This window comes from Cervus elaphus, chromosome 13 (genome assembly GCF_910594005.1).
Source record: "Cervus elaphus chromosome 13, mCerEla1.1, whole genome shotgun sequence".
NCBI lineage: Eukaryota > Metazoa > Chordata > Mammalia > Artiodactyla > Cervidae > Cervus > Cervus elaphus.
The window spans coordinates 12,299,494-12,324,209 of NC_057827.1; the positions used below are offsets into that span (position 1 = coordinate 12,299,494).

A 24,716-nucleotide genomic window follows, 5' to 3' on the forward strand; every position below is an offset into this window, starting at 1 on the left:
TGGTGGAGGAGACCTAAAGGCATTTTTGGTAAACTAACCCTTAGAAGCACTTTTCTGCTTGCCGACTATTGCTGTAAGCCCTTTCCAAGTGTTTCCATGTGCCGTGCTTGGTCGCTCAGCCGTGTCCAACTTTTTGTGACCCTGTGGACTGTAGCCTGCCAGACTCCTCTGTAGCCCACCAGGCTCCTCTGTCCTTGGGATTCTCCAGGCCAGAATACTGGAGTGGGTTGCCATGCCCTCCTCCAGGGGATCGCCCCAACCCCGGCCTCTCGCATTGCAAGCGGATTCTTCACTGTCTGTGTCACCAGGGATGCCCAAGAATACTGGAGTGGGTAGCTTATCCCTTCTCCAGTGGAACTTCCTGGCCCAAGAATCGAACCAGGGTCTCCTGCATTCCAGGTGGATTCTTTACTGACTGAGCTACCAGGGAAGCCCAATTGATCCTCATAGTAAATAGTAAAGGTAGATACTAATTTTATCCCATTTTACTGGTGAGGAAGCTGAGGCACAGAGAGAAGTCATTTGCCTAGTCATCGGGCTAGTAAGTGGCAGTGTTGGGATTTAAATTGGGGAGTGATTGGTGATAGTGGTGGTTTGACTCCCAGAGAAAGGGACCTCTCATGGGAATGATGTCTGCCCCCTTCCCCCACCCTAAAACCAAAGTGGAGGACCAGGAAGGTGAGCTCATGTTCCATGAGCCAGTTCCTCGGAGATGAACTCATGTTAACAAAACACTTCAAAAAATTTTTAAATATTCATCAGCCATTTTGTTGAATATTTTGGTCAAATATTCATCAGACCCAAAATGTAGAAGTGAAGAGGTGTCCTCTTAGAGGAACAGGGATCTGGCAGATTGGGGGGTGGGGTGTGTGTCTCAGTTCCTGGGGGCAAGTCTTCCCTGGGGGTTGTGGCAGAGGGCTGGACTGGGCCCTGGGCATCCTATAAGTGTCACTGCTTTTGTGCCCCGGGGCAAGTCTCCATTGCTTCATCAAGAGGGAAGGGAGAGGGTGAGACGATCTCTAAAAGTCCGCTCTGCCATGGAGTGTGTCACCCACCTCACGTCCCTGTAACCAGACTCTCATCCTGCTGAGGGTAGGACCTCACTGATCTTTCTATCCTCCTGCCCTGCTGGCTGCGGGCACATGGTCGGAGCCCTGCGAGCCTCGGATGGAGGAATCATCTCCTTTCAGATGCTGGGGAAGGCCTTTGTTGGTCCCCTGGCTGTAGGGCGGGTTGCCAGGGGGATTTTGCCGATTCGTGTATTAGGGTGTGTGATGGTGTGTGCTGCCCTGCCATCCCCGGGGCTGAGCGCCACTGGTCAGCCCATCCTCTGGGGGATGTCTTGCCAGGGGTCTCACTCTCCCTGGGCAGGCCTGGCTCTCACTGAGTCACCCTGATGCCTGGGCATTTTGTATGTCCCTGTCTGTCGGTTGTGATTCTTTGCCTTGTAACGGTGTCCATCCTATGAATGGTCCCTGTTCACCTCCACCTCTTAGACATCAAGGGGTATTTTACATGTATTAGATGGGTTTCTCTGCTATACGAGGCCGGGCCAGAGATGACTGGTGTCCTAACCTTCGGCTCCTGCTGTGGCCTGGCAGAATAGAGTGAATGACCGGGTGGCCAGGGCTGGGGCTGGGAGGTGGGAAGGGGGCAGGTGCTAAGGTGTTGTCTTTCTGACCTTTGAAACCCTAATCTGGTGGGTGACTGCCTGACTAGCCTCAGCAGGGTCCCTGCCAGCAGCTGGCTCCGAACTCCTCTGATAACATTCTTATTTGCAGCTCAGCTCTGGGAAATTCCAAACAGAGGATTATAGCAAATGGCTGTGCTTCCTGCTGTGTCCTGTGGCACAGAACACAATTTTAGGGCAAAATTCAAGCACACTTGTTGGTCAGATGCCCCTGGTGTCATGTGACTTTTAAAGTCAGGGTTATTGTTGGGGATTTAGGTGACTGTCCGTAGCAACTGAAGGTCTAGGGCCTTTGAATAATGCTTGTTTGGCTTTAACAGCTGTGGTTTACAAATTCCATGCCTTGTAGCACACCCATCCTCTGCTGTGGGCTTTCTTTTCAAGGCCAGCGATCAGCAAACTTCTGTGGGGGTGGGACACAGAGCATATATCCAAAGGCCACTTTGTTCTGTAGAAATCCAGTCTTGTCTTTCTCCCCACTTCTCTGAGCTGCTGGGACTGCTCTCCCAGCAGACCTTGTGCATTCCTTGTGCCCACACAGTGCTTTGTTTTCTGCTTAAACCAACACCTATTGTCTGTCAAGGTATATAGTTATTTTGATGTTTCTTTGCTCCTCCGAAGCTGGGCAGCGAAGGGGCCACCGGGAATGGCTTGAGGACTGGGGGCTCCCAGGGAGGGCAGAGGGGGAGCTCCTGTCCATGTGTGTGTTGGGGGCTCCCAAGGCCCAAACCCTCCTAGACCGCTTGGTTTCCTTGTCTTGCAGAAATTAAGACAAATGTGTTTTTCTTGGAAACCGAGTCTCTAACCACTACTTGCAAATTCCACAGAGAGAGCACGAAGGCTGTATTTGTTTCTCCATTGCACTGTGCTGAAATAACCCCTGATGAGACTCCCTGAGTATGTCGGTGTAAGTGCTTGAGAAGTCGAAGCTGTGATGATGCTAGCCTTGCAGTGACTTCTGCTCACCGTGCTGTCTCCCCGCCCACTGTGCTCTATGCGATGCTGCATAGTGGATCAGTTTTGCCAAGTGTTGTATGTGGGTAGAGGCATATAGGCCCAAACAGGGAATTATACATGTTCATTCATTTTTCCCTTTATGTTTTCTAGCAAGTGATTTCTGTAATGCATGTGTGTAGCCCAGCTTTGGGCTATTAGAACATCTTGGAAAACCATTATCGTAAGCTCTGCAGGAGGAAAATAACTGTTCTGTGTTTTTCCAGAATACATGATAACTGAGTAAAATTATAAAAAATGCTTGCTAAAAGAATTAATAAAAATCTGTCCTTGTGCAAAAGCATAGTCTGGTTACTTGTTGATGAATATGTTTTTAATCATAAGAGTTAAATGTGAATATTGACAGATCATCTTGTTTTCATTTCTTGCCTTTTTAAAAATTGAGATTTCCCCCACCCTGGCCCTAATTCCATTTTTTTCCTCTCTCCTATTTTGAAATTTGATATCTATATTTCCATTCTTTTAGGGGCTCACTTAGACATTTTAATATGCATGTTATTTCTAACTAACCCTGAAGTTAATCAGTTTTAAACTTTCTCTGAAATCATATGAGGGCCTTGAATGACCCCACTCCAGTTACTTCCTTTCTGATTTCTTTTTGTTTGTTGTGAAGCACCTTAGTTCTATTACGATTTTTTTAAAATCTCCTTAAATTAGATGTTTTTGTTTTGTTTGGTCAGCATTGGCTTGGGTTTTATCCACATGTTTCTCATTTTCTTTGCTCCCATTCCTTCTTGACTAATTTCCTCTTGAGGTCAGTTTCCTTTCCCTTGATAAGCACCCTTTTAGAAATAACTTTAGGGAAGATATGCTGGTAGTAAAACTCAGATTTTTTTTTTCTAAATGTTTTTTATTTCACCCACATTGCTGAAAGTTACTTCTGCTGGATTGGAGGATGAAGGTTATTTGTTCTCTCACTTTAAAAATGTTCTTCCACTGAGCTACACCCCCTTCCATTGTCTCCTGGCTTCCATAGTTGCCATTGAGAAGACCGCTGTCAATGGAGTTGTCCTTTTCTTGGGAGGATCTGTCTTTCCCTTCTGGCTACTTTCATCTTTTTGTGTTGTTGTTTTGCAGCTTGACTACAGTATGTTTAGGAGGGGAGTTTTCTTTATTCTCCCTGCTTTAGGGTTGGTTGGAATTCTAGAGTCAGAGGATTGGTGTCTTTCATTAATTCTGGAGAAATTTCAATCAAATTCCATCAAATCTTGACTTTTCCTTATTATTTGTTCTCCTTCTGAAACCTCAATTAAATTGTTGCTGGATGGACCTCATCATTCTACTCTCCATCTCCCTTAACCTGCCTTTCATATTTTCCCCTTGTTCTGTCTTTCTGTGCTGCATTCTGCATAATTTCTTCAGATACATATTTTCAGTTCATTGGCTATTTCAGACATAAATTTCTAGAAGCTCTATTTTCTTTCCCTCTTGAATCTTACTGGGCAATTAACAAATCTTGGACCTTTACATACATTCCATATTTAAACTTTTAAAAAGATATTTCACATCTCTATCTTCCATGTGAGATAATTTCGATATCTGCAGTCTTTGTGAGTCTGAACCTATAGTTTGTGCTGACTCTTTTGTGGCAGTTTATTTCATCATACATTAGAGATTTTTGAAATCTGGTCTAAATGACCCCAGAGCTCTTGCCCTCATGCTCAATCCTCACTGCCTATGTGGCTGCTTTAGCAGTGTTTTAATGCCAGTTCGGTTTGTAATATCTCAAGGAAAACATTTAGTATTTCAGAATAATGTACAGCTTGTTCTTCTGTTGGCAGGTTCATCAATTTCCCACTTTGGAAAGAGCTAGGATCTTAACAGCAATTAGACTGTTTCCAATGTTAGTTTATAAATGTGTCACAATATGAAAGCTACTAGTTGAACTGCACTGACTTATATGAAGTGGTGAGGCTAAAGTAGAAAGTCCGGCCCCTCACCCCCCCATCCATCTAGCAGCAAATTCTGCCCTGTCCACTGCCACATCTAGCTCATGTCTTCTCATCATCTTCACTGTCATTATTAGTCTAAGCCACTGTCACTGTCTGTCTCAGCTTGCACTGCCTCCGATTTGGTTTCTTGCTGGAGTATGACCTGGCGGAGCAGTAAACACACACTGCAGTTATGCCCCATTGGGGACCCTTCAGCAGCCTCCTACTGCATCTTCCTTGAAACCTGAAGTATGGAACTTGGCCAGAGTCCTGTTACCCTGGCCTCTGCCTGCCTGCTTCCTGTGACTTTACACTTCTTCTCTTGACAGGCATGCTGCAGGCACGCTGGCTGCCCTTGAGCATGTGGACTCCCTCTGCTCCTGTCTTCCTTCTGCACGGCTGCTCCTTTGGTCTGGGTGGCCCTTGATCTTGCTCAGCATGAGGCCAACATTTAGTTCTTCCGTCTTCTGCTTAATGGTCACCTCCTTAGAGAGACCGGCCCTGGTCATTCTGTCCTGTCTCCCACCTCCCTTGTCACTCTCCTCCCTCCATGCCATGGGGGTGTTTAACTTTTTATGTTTCCTGACCAGGCTGTAAGTTTTATAAGAGCAGAGGCCACTCCTGATTTTTCACCACTGTGTTGACTAGCACTTAGCATGGTGTCTGGCAATACGAAATTTCCTAAGTGATGGCCCAGTTTTATATTATACATTTATAAAATAGCTTTATAGCAGAAAGTTTTTTAAACCTTTGCTGTAGAGTTGGTAATGAATGTGATCTGGGTCTGATTAGACCTCTTCCTAGGACCATGGGTTATTGGGAAGACCTTGGTCTAAGCTGAGGTCACCCTTGGGCAGGGACTCTGGGAGCAGATATCATAGAGGCCTCAGGGCATCACTACCATTCTACTACTACCACTACCGCTGTTATTACTACTATTATTGTATTTTTAAAAATGGGTAGTGGTTTTTTCCCTCCAAGCCTTAAAGTATAAATGACAAACAGTCTGTTCTCTTTTCACTGCAGCCAGCTCCTAGCTTCTGCCACCTTTCTTGGGGGTGTGGCTTAGCTGGACAGTGGGCAAAGGTGGCATCATTGCCCTGTAATGCAGGTGCTGGAGGAATCCTGTGTAGGTTAGCCCGTTTCGACCACATCGGCCTTGCCACTTATCTCTTTGTGAATTCCTGTCACTCTTTCTAATTCTTACAAGCTTTTAAAATAGTTGTTAAAATTATTAATATATGGACCAAAGAGTTGAATAGACATTTCTCCAAAGACATAGAGATGGCCGGTAAGGGACTTCTCTGGTGGTCCAGTGATTAAGAATCCCCAGTGCAGGGGATATTGGTTCAATCCCTGGTTGGGGAACCAAGATCCCATGTGCCACAGGGCAACTAAGCCCACGTGCTGCAGCTGCTGAGTCTGTGCACTTTAGAGTCTGGGCACTGCAGTGAAAGATCCCGAATGCCACAGCTAAGACTCAACACAGCCAAAGAGAGAAAGAAATACTTAAAACAACAGCAACAACAAATGGCCAGTTAGCACATGAAAAGATGCTCCTCATGACTAATACAAATGAAAACCACAGTGAGATACCACTTCACACCCATTTGGATGGCTGTTATCAGAAAAAGCAGAAAATAACAAATGTTGGGTGAGAATATGGAGAAATTGGAACCCTTGTGCATTGCTAGTGGGGATGTAAAATGGTACAGCCACTGTGGAGTGTGGCAGTTCTTCAAAAACTTAAACATAGAACCAGCATATGATCCAACAATTCCACTTCTGAGTATATACTCAAAAGATGTGAAAGCAGGGACTGGAAGAGATATTTCTAGATCCATATTCATGGCAGCATTATTCACAATAGCCAAAAGGTGGAAGCAACCCAAGTGAACATCAACAAATGAATGGATAAGCAAAATGGTGTGTGTGTGTGTGTGTGTGTGTGTGTGTGTGTGTGTATAAAGCAGGATATTATTCAGCCTTTAAAAGGCAGATATTTTAAACAATGCTATACTGAGTGCTCGCTGCCATTTGTGCTGGTACACATTGTGTGGTCCTCGACATGATATAAATTAGTAAGCACACAAACTGGTAAAAGCCCTGATGGAAATTTCAAGATCTGGGTTTGAGTCTCAGCTCCATTACTAACTTTCCATTTCTGAGTATGTTTCCATATCTAAAAAATGGGTTTAATTTTTTGTTCTTTCTTAACTTCAAGGAGCTGATGTAACTCTCAAACAAATGAGGAAGTGCTATAGCCCTTTTGTTAACTGGAAAAAACTGTTCAAGTATAAGGTATAAAAGGGTACATTTTAATGTAAGAACATACCACTTTTTTTTTTTAATGCTTTCTTTCCCAACCAGTACTTGAGAAAATTGTTTATCCACAGAAGGCAGAATGTTAACTTTCTTTTATATGTCTTCTGTTTAAAATTGAGCTGGTACTCACCTGGATGCAAATATTTCTGTTCAGCAGGTACCTCTTCGTCTACTTTTCAGTTTTGCACAGAAAAGACCAATGCCTTTATAAAAATGTAGCTTTCTCCAGAAGTAGAGACAGATGCAGAGAACAAACATATGGATATGTTGGGATTGACATGTCTATACTACTATGTATAAAATACATAACTAATGAGAACTGACTGTATTGCACAGGGAACTCCACTCAATGTTCTGCAGTGACATAAATGGGAAGGGACTCCAGAAGAGCGGGGATACATAGAGCTGATGCACTTTGCTGCTCAGCAGACTCTAACTCAGCCTTGTAAGGCAATTACACGCCAATAAAAAAATGCAGCTTTCTCTACAGATTTCCAGATATTGGGATGTACCTGCGCCTTCCCTGCGTGGCACGCTGCCTAAGTCTAAGGTCACCCCACTCTTCTCCACTCATTCTCCATGCATAGCAGTCTGGGTGATACAGCTGAGTATTTAAAAAACAGAGGCTCCAGCTTAATCTAGAACTGAGTCATGGAGACTGAGGATTATTCTACTTTCAGTTCTCCTCGTTGCTTTGCACAGGGCTGAGCGTGCCAGATAGAGACCCAGTTTTTGTCTCCTTTAGAAATATTATTGTCACGCGACTGTATGCTCCTCGGTTCTTTGTCTCGTCACAACAAAAATTTGGAGTGACGGACATTGAAGCCCCCTTGGTGGGTCACAGCTCTCAGAGGACAGACCGTGTTATAGCTCTTAAATAAATCAGTGTTACAGCTCAGTGTTACAACTCTATTTATTTAGATAATAGCAGGAAAATCCATCCTTGAGGCATGAGGGCATGTCGATCCAAAGACGCGAAGAGAAGATCGCCCCATCGCGCGGGAGAGAGAGAGAGAGAAGAGGGCTTTGGCTCCTCTTTTTATATGTTCTCTGTCCCTGGGCCTGTCTTATGTAAATTGGGCCAGCCAGGAGTGTTGTTTGTTTTACCTGAGGTTCTCACTCAGGTCCTCAGACCTTCCTTTGTTCTATTTTCGCAGACTTTTCCCTTCCAGGTCTTTTAGCCACCGCCATTTTGGACTCTTTTTCCCTATTCTAATTACCTAACATTATTGTTAGCAGTGTAATAGATGGACATACAGGGATGTGTGACTTCTGGATGAAAGTTTACAAAGTCCTCCAACAGCCACAGTTTTTCGGTGGGTTCTGAGAAATGTTATTCTGTGACTACTGGGTAAAAGCATGCTGGTGGTGAGTTATTTTTTTCCTTCTCATTGTGTGCCGTGTGGTTTAGGGCTCTGTTTCCCTGCTGGACAGCTGTCCCCTCCCCCACAGCATTTTTCCCACCAGCACAGGACTGCCACGTGTTGTGGTGGTGTTACTGACCCTGGAGTTTGGTATTTTTACAAGTTCCTGGTCAGTTAAATTCAGGGTACAAAGAATCAGGCTTTCCATGTTTTCCTGAGTATGTGCCAAAGCCCTCTTCCTTCCTGGCAAAGGTTAGACCAACAGGGCACCATAACACTGACCATGTGGGGAGGAAGGACTCAAGGTCAGGGGCAAGGCGGGCCTGAGCCTCCTGCAGCTGCATCAGGTGAGGCCCCCTTCTGTTACCGTTTGTGAGACGTTTGAGATGCTATTTCCTTCTGTATGCCCCCGTAGGGCTCCACATTTGTCCCCCAAAGTGACACCTCTTTGAATGCAAAGGGAACAGTCTGTTTCAGACCCAGCTCATCTCCTTTCGAATGATTCAGAGGGAAAAATAGTTTTATCTTTGTATCATTTGCCTAACAATAAGATGCACCAATGCTCAGATTATGAGACCTTCATATTAAAAGCAATTAGGATTACATAAATCTTTGTGTGGGTGGCATACCAAGTCATCTGCATATTTTACCATCTTAGATTTGGGTGGGACAAGTGATTTATTCTCAGCCAAGGCAGTGACAAGTTGCAAGTTGGCCAATACTAAATCTGTGATAACAGAGCAACAGGCTCCCTGTCAATTCCCGGCGATGAGACCTACCCTGCTACCTACCACCTGCAGACCTTTCTCAGTGCTGCCTCCGTTCCCTGACAACTTTGCTCATCTGCTCAGAAATTCTAACATATTCTACATTCTGTCTTCCAACTTTTTTTTTTCAATTCTTTGCTAAGAATATTTTGGCGATCAGCTGCTCTTCAAAAACCAACAAAAATATATCCAAGTGTGTATTTGCTTCACCTTCTGTTCTCTCCTCCTCCAAGTGGAGGACTGCTCCGCTGACACCAAGCTCCCCTTGCCTGTGGTCCTTGGGCTGCAGACATCGGCAGGCTTGCTCTCTAAGAGTGATGGGTTGTCTGGCCCTGACATCATGACACCTCACTCTTCTCTAAGTGTCATTTGTCAAGTGTTAGTCAGTGTTCTGGAGCGGGGGTCCCTCGTTAAGTCAGTTGGGAGATAAACGCTGGATTAAGAAAATCCCATTACTGCAAGGTTCCTAAACGCCCTGACTGCTGATCGGTGCATAGAACCCCCAGTAGTGAGCGCCGAGCATCACAGCAGGTCCCCTTTTCCCAACTTGCTGGCCTCAGAAACCTCCTTCCACAGCATATCTTGTGAAGCTAGTGTTCCAGAGAATATATGTGTGAAAATGCTGGCAGGATACAAAGGAAGTCAGGAACCTTGGATTCTTTGATATTAAGTAAACCCCAGACACTGCCTCACATAACTGTGGATATTTCTCGCTGTGCGCAGTGGCCCTCTTTAAAAATTATATGTAATCATACTTCAAGTTAAAAGTAGTTCTCAGTTTTGAGGCGTGCTGTGGAGGGTCAGGATGAAGTTTGCATTTGTGAATACTGAACTTTCTCAAAGCAGACAGCTTGGAAGTGCATTTTTGAGGTGCATGCCTCACTGGGAATCAGGGACCCTGCTGAATTCCTGTTGCTGAATTCTCAGCCATGCAGGTGGCATTTGGAAAGCTTCTCCTTCAGGCACTTCCCTGCTGAACACCTGGGTGCAGACACTTCTTGTCAGATGCCCTCTCTCTGGTTGGCATGGAGGAGCTGAGCTCTTTGCCTAGCTCAGAGGAAGGCACTTAACGCCTCTCAGCAGATTTCTTCTGTAATAAGGGTTCCTTCTCCTAATAATTTCCTTTTAGAAGCAAATTACTTTCTGACGAAAACAACAGGCCTGCTTATGTGCAAAAGGAAAGAAAAAAAAAATTCTGTTCTAGTGATATCTACTCTTAGCCAATTGTTAAAAACAAAAGTAGCAGACTCTAATTTTGCATCCTTAAAATTGTTTTCACGTATAACCATGCGCAAGAATTGTTCTTTCTGTAGTTCAAGAATGACAACTTCCAGCCAGTTTTTCCCAGTGACATACGCCACGCGGTTACTGACGGGGGTTCTCAGTAAAGCCAGAATTCTTCGAGTGGGGTTAGCAGAATTTAGAATCTCCTTATTAATGTTTCTCTCAATTGTAGATCCATATGAGAAAAATTGCACTTTCCTAAAATGGGAGAATTTTCCTAATCTTTGGCGTGAGGTGGTGTTTGGAGAGAATACTCTGCAAGTGATACTGAATTGATAGTTAGGTGCAGAGCATTGATCCTTTTCAAGATCTTCATTAGTTGGCTTTGGTGTTTACATTGAGAGGACCAAGAAATGCTAGAAAAGCTCTGAACGTTAGGACTGGCGGCCGTGGCTGACGGATCAGCAGCGGGGGACGGGCAGTGGCTTGGAAGAGTGTGGCAGGCCCGTTATCAGCCCTGGAAGCTTTGGGAAGAAGATCCTGAATGACTTCGGCATTTTCCCTGGAAGAATGCTCTAAGACAGACCTCTGCTTTTGTTTTTCGGGTGACCAGAGCCAACATGTGCTTAGAGTGAATTCTTACATGCGGGGTTGGTTTGGGGATTTCAATTTCTTTATGGTCTGCACTGAATTATCATTTCAACTGTGGGCCTTTTTTCATGAAAGCGTTTTACATCACACTGAAAAGATTACATTCTTTTGGCTTTGGAAAAATATTTCCTGTCGGGTTCAAACCATTAAAGCCTCTTAGCGTTTCGCATCTGGAAGCCCCTGCCTGGGTCTGCCTTCCCTCAGCAGCTGGGCGGCCGGGCTGCCTGAGCGCCTGCGGAAAGCGCCCTGGACTTGTTGACTCCCCGCGGCCCCCCTGCAGCCCCCTGTCCGCAAGGGAGTGCCCTGCGGGGGGAGGCTGGGCGGGGGCTTCCTTCCTCCCTGTGTGATGTGGGGCCACTAGCCCGTGTTTGCGTGTGCCTGTGTGTATGTGTGTTTGTGACTATGTGTTTGTGTGTGCCTCTGTGTGTGCTTGTGTGTGCCTGTGTTTGTGTGTGTCTTTGTGTGCCTGTGTGTGCATGTATTTGTGTGTGCATGCATTTGTGTGTGCCTCCGTGTGCCTGTGTGTGCGTGTATTTGTGTGTGTGTGCATTTATGTGTGCCTCCGTGTGCCTGTGTGTGCGTGTATTTGTGTGTCCGTGCATTTGTGTGTGTCTTTGTGTGCCTGTGTGCGCGCATATTTGTGTGTGTGTATTTGTGTGTGCCTTTGTGTGCCTGTGTGTGCGTGTGTCTGTGTGTGTCTTTGTGTGCCCATGTGTGCATGTATTTGTGTGTGCCTCTGTGTGCCTGTGTGTGCGTGCATTTGTGTGTGCCTGTGTGTGCATATATTTGTGTGTGTGTGCATTTGTGTGTGTCTTTGTGTGCCTGTGTGTGTATTTGTGTGTGTGTGCATTTGTGTGTGTGTGCATTTGTGTGTGCCTCTGTGTGCCCATGTGTGCGTGTATTTGTGTGTGCCTGTGTTTGTGTGTGTCTTTGTGTGCCTGTGTGTGCATGTATTTGTGTGCGTGCATTTGTGTGTGCCTTTGTGTGCCTGTGTGTGCGTGTATTTGTGTGTGCCTGTGTGTGTGCGTGTATTTGTGTGTGCGTGCATTTGTGTGTGCCTCTGTGTGCCTGTGCGTGTGTATATTTGTGTGTGCGTGCATTTGTGTGTGTCTTTGTGTGCCTGGGTGTGCGTGTATTTGTGTGTCCATGCATTTGTGTGTGTCTTTGTGTGCCTGTGTGTGTGCATATTTGTGTGTATTTGTGTGTGCCTTTGTATGCCTGTGTGTGCGTGTGTCTGTGTGTGTCTTTGTGTGCCCATGTGTGCATGTATTTGTGTGTGTGTGTATTTGTGTGTGCCTGTGTGTGCGTGCATTTGTGTGTGCCTGTGTGTGCATATATTTGTGTGTGTGTGCATTTGTGTATGTCTTTGTGTGCCTGTGTGTGTGCATATTTGTGTGTGCGTGCATTTGTGTGTGTGTGCATTTGTGTGTGTGTGCATTTGTGTGTGCCTCTGTGTGCCCGTGTGTGCGTGTATGTGTGTGCGTGTATTTGTGTCTGCCTGTGTGCGCGTGTATTTGTGTGTGCGTGCATTTGTGTGTGCCTGTATGTGCCTGTGTGTGCGTGTATTTGTGTGTGCCTCTGTGTGCCTGTGTGTGCGTGTATTTGTGTGTGCCTCTGTGTGCCTGTGTGTGCGTGCATTTGTGTGTGCGTGTATTTGTGTGTGCCTCTGTGTGCCTGTGTGTGCGTGTATTTGTGTGTGCCTCTGTGTGCCTGTGTGTGTATCTCCTCGGCTGGGGAGGGGTTTCCCTTCCCAGCTGGCATTGGAGGCCCCCTCCCCTGTCCTGCCTTAAGCAAGCTCTGGTTGTTGCTCCCACCCAGTTTTCCAGAAAGCTCACCCAAGCATTTTCCATGTAAGAGGAAATCTGCCCGAACTTTTCGGATGGGGCCGTCTCCCCGGAGAGAAGGAAGGAATTAAAGCCCCAAAGGCTGGAGGATCATAGCTTCCCGCTGTCCCTGGCTGGCTCTGGGTGCATCTTCCTTCTGGAGGTGCAGCGGTCTGGCCCAGCTTAGAGGTCTGAAAGGGGAAACTAGCATGGGGGCCACGTTGCTGTGGGTATCGAGATGTTTGGATATTCCTCTTTCGGAGGGTTAGTGTTTCCCTAGAGGCAGGCCCCATGCAGCCCCCATGCTCACGCCGTCCGAATGATTGGTTTTGCTGGGTTTCTGTGGAGAAGACCCCCAGGGGCCTGCCCCTGGCTGCACTGCAGGAGCGCCCTGAGGGACCGGGGTGCCCACCGGGTTCTCTGAGGGGCTCTCTCAACTCCGGCAGCACAGCCGGCCGGGACGCATTTCTCCTGACCACATGCGGCCAGAGCCAATGGCGGGCAAGCTGTGACAGCCTCAGGGCAACCCGGTGAGGCCTCTGCGGCCGGCGGTCTTGGGTGAGGTACCCCTTCCTGAGCCTCTCTGGAAAAGCTGGGTGATTACACTGTACTCCTGTCCCCTGTTGTCAGGGGTCTCAGCTTGTGTGCATGTGTGTGCGTGTGTGTGCGTGCGTGTGTGTGTGCGTGTGTGTGTGTGTGTGTGCGTGTGTGTGTGTGTGTAGGGGCGGGGTCAGGGGGCGTCTGTAAGGCTCTTCCGGCGGCCCTTCCGGTGGACCGAAGACCCGCGTCTGTGCGGCCGGCCCCAGAGAGGACAGGCCGAGTGGGATTTCCGCTTCCTCCTTCAGACGGTGTTCCTAGGGGCGTCTGGAGAAAGGCAGCGGATTGAAACCGCGTTCGTGGGAGAATCACGCGGCCTGAGTCGGGTACCCGGGGCTGAAGCAGCCCACTCGCCTGTGCGTTTTCCTTAATTTACCAGGACGTGCGTGGAATCATTTTTCATATCTGTGGGAAGCCACTGGATCAACTGGATGAATAGCAGTGTGACCAGAGAGCTCAGCTAAACAACCACCCACATTTCTGAAGTGCTTGGGATGAAAAAGGCGTAGGCAGAGAGAGACCCATATTGGGGGTTAGGCAGGGCGGGGAGAAGAGAGAACCAGCGCTCCGAGGGTCTGCGGGGGTCTTCAGGTCCCCTGTTGACTGCTGTCAAAGTTTGGGTGTGCACGACCCTGCAGCATGGGGTGGGGTGGGGCGACCAGGGCGTCTCAGGTCCCATCCTGGGACTCAGGGCCTCTCAGAGCCCTTGCTTCCGGAGCTCCAGGAGCACCTCAGGAGCGCCGGAGCCTGAGATGGGCCTTGAGGATGGCAAGGCGGGGAGTGGGGGCCGCCAAGGAGGGGACGTGGGCCTGTAAAGGCCTGTGAGGTTGGCAGAGGAGGCTGTCTGGACGGTGTCACCAACGTCATCGGACTGTTTTACACACTCTGAGATCAGACAGGCCCTCCTGCCCTGGTGTTGCTGCTGACTAGCCAGCTGGTTGCCTCTGCAGGCCTCAGTTTTCTCAGCCATAAGTGGGAGTTAGGCTGGACTCGGTGAAATCGGAGGCAGGAGGACTCTGCAGCCTGCAGTCACCTGGCGCCAAGGACTGGCTACAGTGTTTTTATTGGGGGCAGAGGAAGGATGGGTGGAAGGGGAGAGGTGAGGCCAGAGGTTATCATTAGGAGATGCTGAGGCCTTGAACTGATGGCATCAGGATAGTTGGAGAGAGATGCTGCAGGCTGAGGCTTCAGTGACAGGTTTGAAGGGGTCCCCCAGTAAGGAGCCATCCGACGTGGCTTGGATCCGTCAGCTTTGAGCTGAAATGTCCAGAGTGCCCAGTAAGGAGTGGGAGTGGGGATGTGTATTGGCTCTGCCTGGCCACCATGTCTGATCAGCTGCTAGGGGCTTCCTGGCCCACTGTAGTGAGAAGGAACCTGGGCCTCCTTGAATGTGTGTGTGTGTGTGTGTAGAGAGAAAACATGCACACACACACACACGGATGCACACCCACACCCCAGTGTGTGCCTTCCATAGCAGGATATCTCCGCAACCTAGAGGCACAACCTTGTTTAGAAAGAGACCCCCAGCTTCATCAATGCCTTGTTCATCGTCACCGAACGGGCTGTTAATTCTTCACCTCTTTATCTGAAACATTTGCATCCGTGTATTTATAGTTGTAATTTTTTTGATATGTGTTTCACACTCAAATATTTAAAATTGATAGTGGGAGAGTGTTTTTACTCATATTTTCACCACTCTGTGTGCCAGTGACATTTTCACCATGAAGAGTCAGGGGCAGGGCGGAAACCTAGTCCGGCCCTGCTCTTGACAGCCTCTGTTGTCTCCGAGCACTTCCCCCAGTCAATGGCGGTATAAGTCATCAGAGGCAAACTTGGTGAATTGAGACATGAAACTTTTTGCTGCTAAGAGCAGTCTCTGTTCCCTGAAAAGTGGCTGGCAGAAGGAATGGAGATTCTGAGAGAGAGTAGGAAGCTGGTATTTCAGTGGGTGTTTATGTGCAGGCTTATCTTTCTTGAGGAGGCAGAGGAGGGGGAGGGGGAAGAAGAAAGAGGAGGAGAGACAGCTACTCTGACACCCTTCCCACCACGGGAGGCCCAGAGGTGCATCAGAGGAGGGGTCCGCAGGAGGGCAGAGCTGCGGAGCTTCCCCCTGCCCAGGGATGTGCCAGTCAGAGGTGAGCTAGCATCTCAAGGGAAAACCAACTGCCGGTTCTGAGCTGAACTGTGAGTTCAGCGTGTATGATTATTCAAGGATATAGTCTTCCTCTAAAAGTGTGGTGATAAGAAAGAGATGCTGAGTAGAGACAGGAGATAACTTACAAATTAATCTGCAATAGTCTGTGTATGGCCATATAGGTTTGCACATGTCGTTTCCTAGTTCATACTAACTAGTACATTTAAACTCTTACAATTGAGCAGACTGACAAACCAACTTCAAAGCAAATGTAAGCTGGCAAAATAATTACTCAGGCTGGACTTTGTCCAAGTTATCAAGGTTTTCACCCACTGGGGTCCACTCTCAGGGTACCTATTTGTACATGTGGCCACGGTGGCCGGCCCTACTGGAAAATACTTGGGAAACCATTTTATAATTTGAGGATATAAAGAAAGTTTCTGCAGTGGTCTAAGAGGGTTCACATTGAACCTCATGTCTTCTTGGGCTGGGTGCCAACCCCAGCATCAGGGCTATCTTCTATTTTCTTTTGATTCTTGCTGCTATACTGCTTTTTACTTTTACACTTAAAAACATAAATGAATGTACTTTTTAGAGCAAGTTTCATTTGGCTGCTTTTTTTCTTTTTCATATTCAAGAAGTAAGTGACCTTTATCTCGATGAAAGAGTGGAGCTCATGTCATTTTTTGCCTTCTTTATCCCCTAGCAGGCATTTACCCCGTGGATATTTTGGAAGACGACCCTGCTAGGCATCAGGAAGCGACTCTGGCTTACTATACCATGCTTGGGGAAGGAGCGGGGCCCTCACCAGAGGTCTTCTCTCTTCCCACTGGGGAGCAGGTATGTGTGATCTTCTCATTGGTGGAGAGTTCTGTATAATCTAACTTATTAGAAAGGAGAATGTTAGTGAAAGAGTATTACAGATTAAAAAAATAAATGCTTCTGGAATGAATACTAGAATGATTCCACTTTGAGAAGCAAAAGGAATCCTGGACTGGGGTTCTGGGGTCATGAGGGTGAGTCCAGATCTATAAGGCAGTCAGCATGACAATCTGCCGTGAACCTCATGTCTACCACTCTAGAGCTGTGTGACCTTAAGCAAGTGTCTTTACCTCTCTTGTCTTGCTGTTCTCATCTCAGGATTTGGGACAATAGCAGTGCTTACCTCATACTACTGTTCTGAGGATTAAATGAGAGCTGTGTGTGTTGTCTGGCTGGCCTCAGTTTTCCCATTTGTAAATGAGGGGATTGACTGACCTCTAGTCTCTAAGGTTTGATTAAGTCCTAAAAGTTTGTGATTTGGAAAGAAGTTGCACCAATTATGATTTTTAGCACTGATAAAATTATGCTTTGAATATGGACTGGAAGAAATTAGAAATGAAATCTTAGGATGGTGGGATTGTGAGTGAAATTTAATAATTGTACTGTTTTTAAGATCTTTCCCCCACTAAGTAAGTAAAAAGAATATGTGAATCTTGGACTGTACCTAAATTGGTTACCTGCTTTTCAGATTTGAGGCTGGTTTTTTGAAAGAGGCAAGATTTTCTTGTTTTATACAAATAAAAGTTCACTCATATCAGGAGTTGTTGCGTCTGGCAGGCAAAGTTAGTTGAGGAAGACAGGGTTTCATTTTGCTATACTGAAGTTGTTCGAGAGTTAATTAAAACAATGGCTTGTACAGTTTATATAGTGTGGCTTCCTTGAGATTTCGGAGATGCTTGTTTGTAATCAACTCCTGGAAGAATCCAGCTCCCAAGGGTGCTTCCTTATTCTGGATTTGCAGAGGGAGGTGGCTATAAGCACACGCTTTCAGCGCCGCCTAGTGACACCTATGCCGGAAGGCGAGTAGGCGCTCAGTCAAGGCTAGGGCCTTACTCTTGGGGGGCTTACTCTTGGGGAGTTGGGGGCTGGTGGGCTGAGGGCTGCTGGACAGAGTATGGGACATGCTGGGTAATCTAAAAAGTGTGGTGAAATGCAGGAGTTAGCCCTGAAGTACTTTAGGTTGCACTTTGACTCATCTGCTTTTATTTCATGCTTATTTATGGGTTACAACATTACTTACACAACAAAGCAAACTCTAATATGTAGTATGCTCACAAAGTGAATAATTTTAGTGTTATTATTAGCAAAAATCATAATAAAATAAGATTGTTACTAGAATTAAGTTGTTTTAATGTGATAGAAGTGCTGAAATGTCTTTCCACCAATTTGCTTCTCCTTCAAAAAAAAAACAGTCCTGAAAAGAATCATTTGGTTTCCCACCATTTCAGCAATTAATTAAGAAAGGGTAGCTGTTTCCTACCACGTGACAGGTTTTGAAATAGTTTGATTTGTGATGATTATGGATCTCCTCATTGCTTTTAGCAAATTTAACTTTTCTTTTTGATCCCAGAGAAATTTTTTCAAACAAAACAAGAAAAGACAAGATAAGGATGTACCATACCACATCATACTGGTCCTGCCCAGAATCTTTTCTTTTCATAATTAAGTCTGTTTTCAGTCTTGAAATTGTCTTATCATATTTAAAATACAATAATACTTATTGATTTCTCCTGGTTATAGAACAGTGTATGCTCAGTGTATACTATTTGAGAACTACAGCCAAGGACAGAGAAAATAAAATCACCCATGTTAATTGCTGTGGACATGTTGGAGTGTTTCTGTTGGTTTTATTTCTGGGCATGCCTTTTTAACATGCAGATAGGACTCGGAATACAATATTGTCTATAATAAGCGTATTTCCATGTCGATACGATGCTTCGTACATATTGTTTCTAAGGGCCTTATAATGGCTGTCTGCTGGGTGAGTCTGAGGGCCTCACGTGGCTACCTCAGGGGCCAGCTCAGGGACTCTTCGTTCAGGTGACTGGAACACAATCAGGTGCCAAAATGATGACGGGTCTCAGGATTTAAGAAGCAGTCCTCTGAAACCGTGGAGGCTACTATAAACTTTTACAGGCGGCCTGCCTGCCTCACTCAGTCCACACATCCTTTTCTCATTCTCCTCCCCTCTCCTTGGTTTTCAAAACAGACTTGGCTGTGGAATGCGTTGTCCTTTTGCTTAGGAAGCTGAGGCCTGTGGGTTTGGTGGCCGGGGACAGGACTTGGCACGTGGGCACTTGAGAGAAGGCAGCCCAGTGTCAGAGACCCTGCTTGGAGTCCTTAGGGTCATGAGCACACACGTGCCACGCGCTGCGGCTCTTCACCCCCGGGGCGCCTCAGAGCCAGAGGACAGCCTGGGTTCCCAGAGAGGGTGTGGGCTTCTCGAGGCTGCTGACAGGGGCCTGAGCCAGGGCAGCAGGCAGCCCGGCTCTGCGGGTGGGCGCAGGCTTGTCTTCCCTTGTGGCTCAGCTGGTGAAGAATCTGCCTGCAATGCGGAAGACTGGGGTTCAGTCCCTGGGTTGGGAAGATCCCCTGGAGGAGGTCATGGCAACCCACTCCAGTATTCTTGGGCTTCCCTTGTGGCTCAGCTGGTAAAGAATCCGCCTGCAATGTGGGACACCTGGTTCGATCCCTGGGTTGGGAAGGTCCCCTGGAGAAGGAAAAGGCTACCCACTCCAGTATTCTGGCCTGGAGAATTCCCTGGACTGTCTAGTCCCTGGAGTTGCAGAGAGCCGGACATGACTGAGCGACTTTCACGTCACTTCCCAGGCTTGTCCAGGCTGTTTGCACAGAGGGGCCACAGGAGGATCCTTGAGGTCAGCCTGGCAGGTGGGGCCTCACGTGACCTCTGGCTTTCGCAGGTGGAGACCCAGCGGGGATTTGGGTGGGGAAGGCTGCTGGGGCCAGAGGGGATGGAAGGAGAGGCCGCGAGGACTGAGGAGACAGTTGGCTGTTATCAGGTAGCCAGGTGAGGGAGGGGACGAGTGGGTCTGCTGGGGGAGACGGAGGAGGGGCCCTTGTCAGGCTGCGCTGGTGTTTAGCTCTGAGTGCCTGGGATTCCGTGTTCCTGCTCCTCCGTCCTGTCAGAGGAGCCTCTGTGTCACCGTGTTCTCTGAACGAGCAGTGTGCTGGCTTAACTATCCAGCAGTTTCTTGTGCTCTTGCTGTGATGATAGAACCAAATGGTGATTTTTTTTTTTCCAGGTTAAACTTGAAGCTTCGTCTGTTTGCTTTTGCACCATGCACCGTGATGAACCTCAACACAAAATCTTGGTCTTGGTTAATCCCCAGGACACAAAGACAGGTTAGTAGTTATTAATGAATTTAGTACATGAGAATTTTGATTTGTTTATAATGAATGGAATCAAATACCTCAGAAGTGATGGTTGTACTCTTTGGCTTGACTTAGAACACCAAGGCGGAACTGATTTATTTTCATCTTTTAGAGATCCATGAGGGTGTTATGGTTTCTGTTTATTGACACACGTATTGATTTTTGTATTAAAGACATCAGACACCTTCTGGCCCAGAGTCACGGTATTCAGAGCTGCTTCTGAGTGTCACACTTGCTGTTCTTATTATTAGTAACAGCATTGCGTGCACAGCCTGGAGGGTCACTGCAGCCCTGTGAAGTGCAGGGACTGTTGTTTTTTTTAATTTTGTTTCTTCTTATTTTTGACTGTGCCGGGTCTTTGTGGGCTTTTCTCTTGTTGCAGCGAGCAGGGGCTACTGTCTCTTTGCAGTGGCTTCTCTCGTGGCTGAGCATGGGTTCTGGGGTGTGCAGACTTCTGTAGTTATGACCCCCAGGCTCTAGCGGAGGCTCACAGCCTCAATAGTTGCGGTGCAAGGGCTTAGTTGCTTTGCAGCATGTGGGATCTTCCCGGACCAGGAATCGAACCCACATCTCCTGCATTGGCAGGCAGATTCTTTATCACTCAACCATCAGGGAAGCCCAGGGACCATTTTTATCCCTGCCAGACTGGCTGAGGAAAGCTGGTGCAGAGTAGGGGATTTTTGCAAGGTGATGATCTGGTGGGGTTTTGTTTCTGGTGGTGAAATTTATGTAGTCAGTAGCACATTTATTCTTCCTCTGCATTGTGAAGCACCTGTTTGTGACCAATTTCCGCTTTTTGGGTGAGTGCTCTGAGCTCGCGTGGATGGCTGTTCTCAGCTGCGCTAGTGGGGGAGCGGGCCTGGGGCCGCTGGCGGTGAGCAGTGTGGGGTGGGAGAGGGTTTCAGCCCAACAGTCTGCCTGGAGCCCAGGCCACCCAACAAGCTGGATGGAAGTAGAGCTCCTCATCTGTGACCTCAAGGGAGCCCCAACATAAGGTCAATCCTATTTAGAAATTTACTCCTTTGTTATACTTTAATATGTTTTCACAGATTTCCCGCAGTGACCATATATTGCTTTCCTAATAAGAAATTTATAAAACCAAACCAACGCTTAGTGAGTTACCCCTCCTTCAAGGATGCGGTGTCTGCTGAAAGTTTGGGGTTAGGGGTCTTCAACTACACTTTGCCAAAGGGGGCCTCCTTCAACTCTCCAGCTCCCTGGGGATGAGCTTTTGCCTTTCACCCTGTGTGTCTATCTCAGGCCTGTAGTCAGAGGATACCCCGTTCCATGGGTGTCATAAAGCCCAAAGTGACATCCTTGACCGGAGAACGTTGCTTAGCACATATCTATCATGAATGCTTCTCTCATTACTAATCCTGAGACACGAGTGTACTTAGTTAGCTGTCTTGGAGTTTTGGGCATGTTGGTGAAGCCTCCTACTTGCTTCAGGGCTAGGGTTGGCTGAACTGTGTGTGAGAGCTTTCTGGTCAAGGTTTAGGACACTTCCTATTCCTGTTTGGCCAAGTCCTTGTTGAACAAGGGGGTTGGGATAACCCCAAGACTCTGACTTTGCCTTGAATGCCCCAGGTTAGAGAAAGTAACAGGAGGTGCTCACAGATTGTCAAAACACTCTGAAAATATCATTTGCCAATTTTAAGAGGGTGTCCAAATATCAGCAGCCCTCTTCTCTGCCTTTTTCTGGCATTTAACAATATTCTGGTTAAAGGTCTTTAACTGCATTTGCATAATGTAAAAACATATGACTGACTCATAAATCTGTTTCCTATTTCCATTGTACTTAATTTTTCGGTTGTTTTTGAGAATGTATTATAATAAATATTCATAAGCTCTAAGAAATATCACTCTGGACCTTTCTTTATGTTTCATAGAGCTTTAAATAAAGTTTCCAAATGTTTTCCTGCTGTTGGGCTCCATGATCGTTGCTGAAGTTTTGCATGATTTCCAAAAAGCGCTCAGGTGTTATCCACACCTTGTGCTCTTTACTCTGGTATTTAGAAGCGGGCGTCATACGTAAATGGTCCTCTGTGGCTCGAGACATGTGGACTCCCGAGCAGCCAGTGGTACCACAGAGCCTCTTGCCTCTTGCCACACGTGCCGCTTCAGCCATGTGCTTCCCTGTGACCTTCCAGAAGGCTGGCCCTAGTTCCTCTGTAATTTTCCAGTGGCATTCGTGAAGGTCTGCGTGTTTGTGTGTGTGGGTAGCCTGCATGCAAGCTAAGTTGCTTCAGTCCTGTCCGACTCTTCCTGACCCTTTGGACTGTAGCCCACCAGGCTCCTCTGTCCATGGGGTTCTCCAGGCAAGAATGCTGGAGTGGGTTGCCGTTCCCTCCTCCAGGGGATCTTCCCAACCCAGGGATGGAACTCGAGTCTCTTATGTCTCCCGCATTGGTGGGTGGGATCACTACCACTAGCGCCGCCTGGGAAACCTGTTTGTGTGGTTAGATGGAAGCTAAAGGGATCAGAGCTGTTTGATGAGACTGTGTATGAGTTAATTATCACAGTAACTTCCGATAACCCTGTGAGCAAATGAAAGACATCCCGGAATTGTGAATTCCCTGGTGGCAAGCAGTTAATGTTCATGGCAGAATACTGTGAAGATGTGAGTATGAGTAGGCCTTGGAGACCTTATGGAGGTTCCAGACCACTGCAGTAGAATGAATATTGCAATAAAATGAATCCCACAAATTCTTTGGTTTCCTAGTGCATAGAAAAATTATGTTTATACTATTATCTATTAAGTGTGCAGTAGCATTATGTCTAAAAGAATGTACACACCTTAATTAAAAATACTTTATTGCTAAAAAAAGCTGATTATCATTTGCTGCTGCTGCTAAGTTGCTTCAGTCGTGTCCAACTCTGTGCGACCCCATAGACGGCAGCCCACCAGGCTCCCCCGTCCCTGGGATTCTCCAGGCAAGAACATCTGAGCCTTCAAAAAGTCATAGTAATCTTTTTGTAATAAGTAATATCAAAAATCACTGATCACAGGTCATCATAACAAGTGTAATGATAATGAAAGAATTTAAAATATTGTGAGAATTGACCAAAATGTGACATAAAGACATCAAGTGAGCAATTACTGTTGGGAAAATGACACTGGCCGAAGGTTGTCACAAACCTTCGATTTGTTGTTAAAAAAAAAAAATGCAATAAAGTGAGCACAGTAAAGTGCAGTGCAGTGGAATGAGGTCTGCCTGTAATGCAACCTTCCAGCTTTCTCCTGTAAGAACCTGGGGATGTGATTTCCGTGAAGGTGGTCTGAGAGGCGTGTGCCCTCGTCCCATCTGTCCGGCTGCTTCCTGCCGCGCTCACACTCAGCTGTTTCTCTAATCGGAGGCTGGTTTCTGTCCCCGAGGGCACACAGCCAAGGGCTGCCAGGAGCCTCCCTGTCTGAGCTGCTTCTGCACCTCCCGGGCCCTGTCTTTCATTTATTTCCCCTCATTCACTATTCCTCTTGTTTTTAATTTATTAACTGATCTCAAGTGTTTACAAAGATGAAAAAAATAACTCCTCTCGTCAAAAAAGTTGTCTTTTCTTACCTCTCATGTTGAATTAAAAGTGCTCATCCTAAAAAAAAAAAAAAAAAAAAAAAGTGCTCATCCTGACGTTCCAGATTCCTTCAGCTGATGGCCTTTTGCTCCCCTCATTTCCACCCAGGACCTTTAGAGAATGAGATGAACGTGGACTTTGGTATCAGACTCAACACACTTGGCGTCCTGGCTCTGCCAACTGACTGGGTGACCCAGATAAATGGTTTGGCGTCTCCAAGTCCCAGTTTGGTCATTTGCAAAATGACACCTTAGCTACTTCACAGAGTAGCTGTGAGGATGAAATGATTTGTGGCAGAAAATCTGATGCTTTGGACTATCCAGGGCAGAGAGCAGGCATGGGATTAGAAGTAATCTTCCATCATGGAGCATCTTTGCATGTTCTTCTCTGTCTTTGAGTATTGCGTTGTAGAGGCACAGGGCTGTAGAATGGGAGGCCTTCCCGTCAACTGCTGGCCAGGCTTCGGTAGCTGAATTACTTCCTTGGCAGATTCTGCTTGCAAGCCTTATGGAGGGGAAGGCAACCCCACGCTAAGGCCGTCTAGTTTGTTTTGGAACCACTCTAACGGTAAGACCATTGTTCTTTTTGCTAACCCCAAACTGCCTCATTGAATGAATATCATGCAGTCTGTCCCAAAGCAACCAGAGATCAAGGACAGGCCAGGGAACCTGCGTTCTCATCCTTGGAGCGCAGGGCCCCGGGCGCTGCAGTGGGGGTGGCTGGGAAGCAGATGGGACCAGGGCTGTCTTAATGGAAGGACGATGTTCCCGCTCAATTACAGCCCCATTCTCTTTGCTGCTGCTCAAGCTGCGGCTGAAACAAACTGGTGCTTATCTGTGGAGAGCAACAGGGGGATGAGAGGGCTTGAAACCATTTGAACAAGGCTCGAGAAACTAGGGCTGTTTAGCTTTAGAGAAAGGAGGCAGGGGTCCAGAAGCTCACGGTCGAAAGGGCATTTAGATCGTTAGGCCCAGTGCTTTCCAAGATGATTGAAGTGGTACTGCTGAATTTCAGAAGGAGAAAAAGGGTGATCTTTTGGATTTTATTTCCGTCTTAAATGTATCAAGGAAAGAGTTTCTGTTTCCTATTAACATGGCTGTAACACTTAGAACACTTGTTAATCTCCTTTAAAAAAAGAAAGAAAATAGGTCTCCCAGCAGAGTACCCTTAGCTAGAATTTAAAGACTTGTCATTGTAAGATTTATTTTTATAATCATAGCACATGATGCCTCTTTTATGATAGGGCTAAGACGATGGTATAGAGGAGCCTGAAGGGCTACAGTCTATAGGGTTGCAAAGAGTCAGACACGACTGAGCGTCTGAACACACAGAAGATGGAATAGAGGTAGGCCAGAATCACTAAGGTGTGGTCAGGGGCTCTGGCTTCTCGTCTGGGGCTCCTGTGTCCTGG

The 24,716-nt window shown here is 46.8% G+C and overlaps 1 protein-coding gene across 1 annotated transcript in view; it reads left to right on the forward strand.

Moving 5' to 3' along the window:
- The window catches only part of LOC122706929 (protein FAM169B-like), an 88,952-nt gene that overhangs the window by 3,190 nt on the left and 61,046 nt on the right, over positions 1 to 24,716 (forward strand). Inside the window, exons 2-3 of the mRNA XM_043922511.1 lie at positions 16,227 to 16,360; positions 19,606 to 19,705. Of these exons, the coding sequence (XP_043778446.1) occupies positions 16,227 to 16,360; positions 19,606 to 19,705 (234 nt within the window). The remainder of the gene's footprint in view (positions 1 to 16,226; positions 16,361 to 19,605; positions 19,706 to 24,716) is intronic.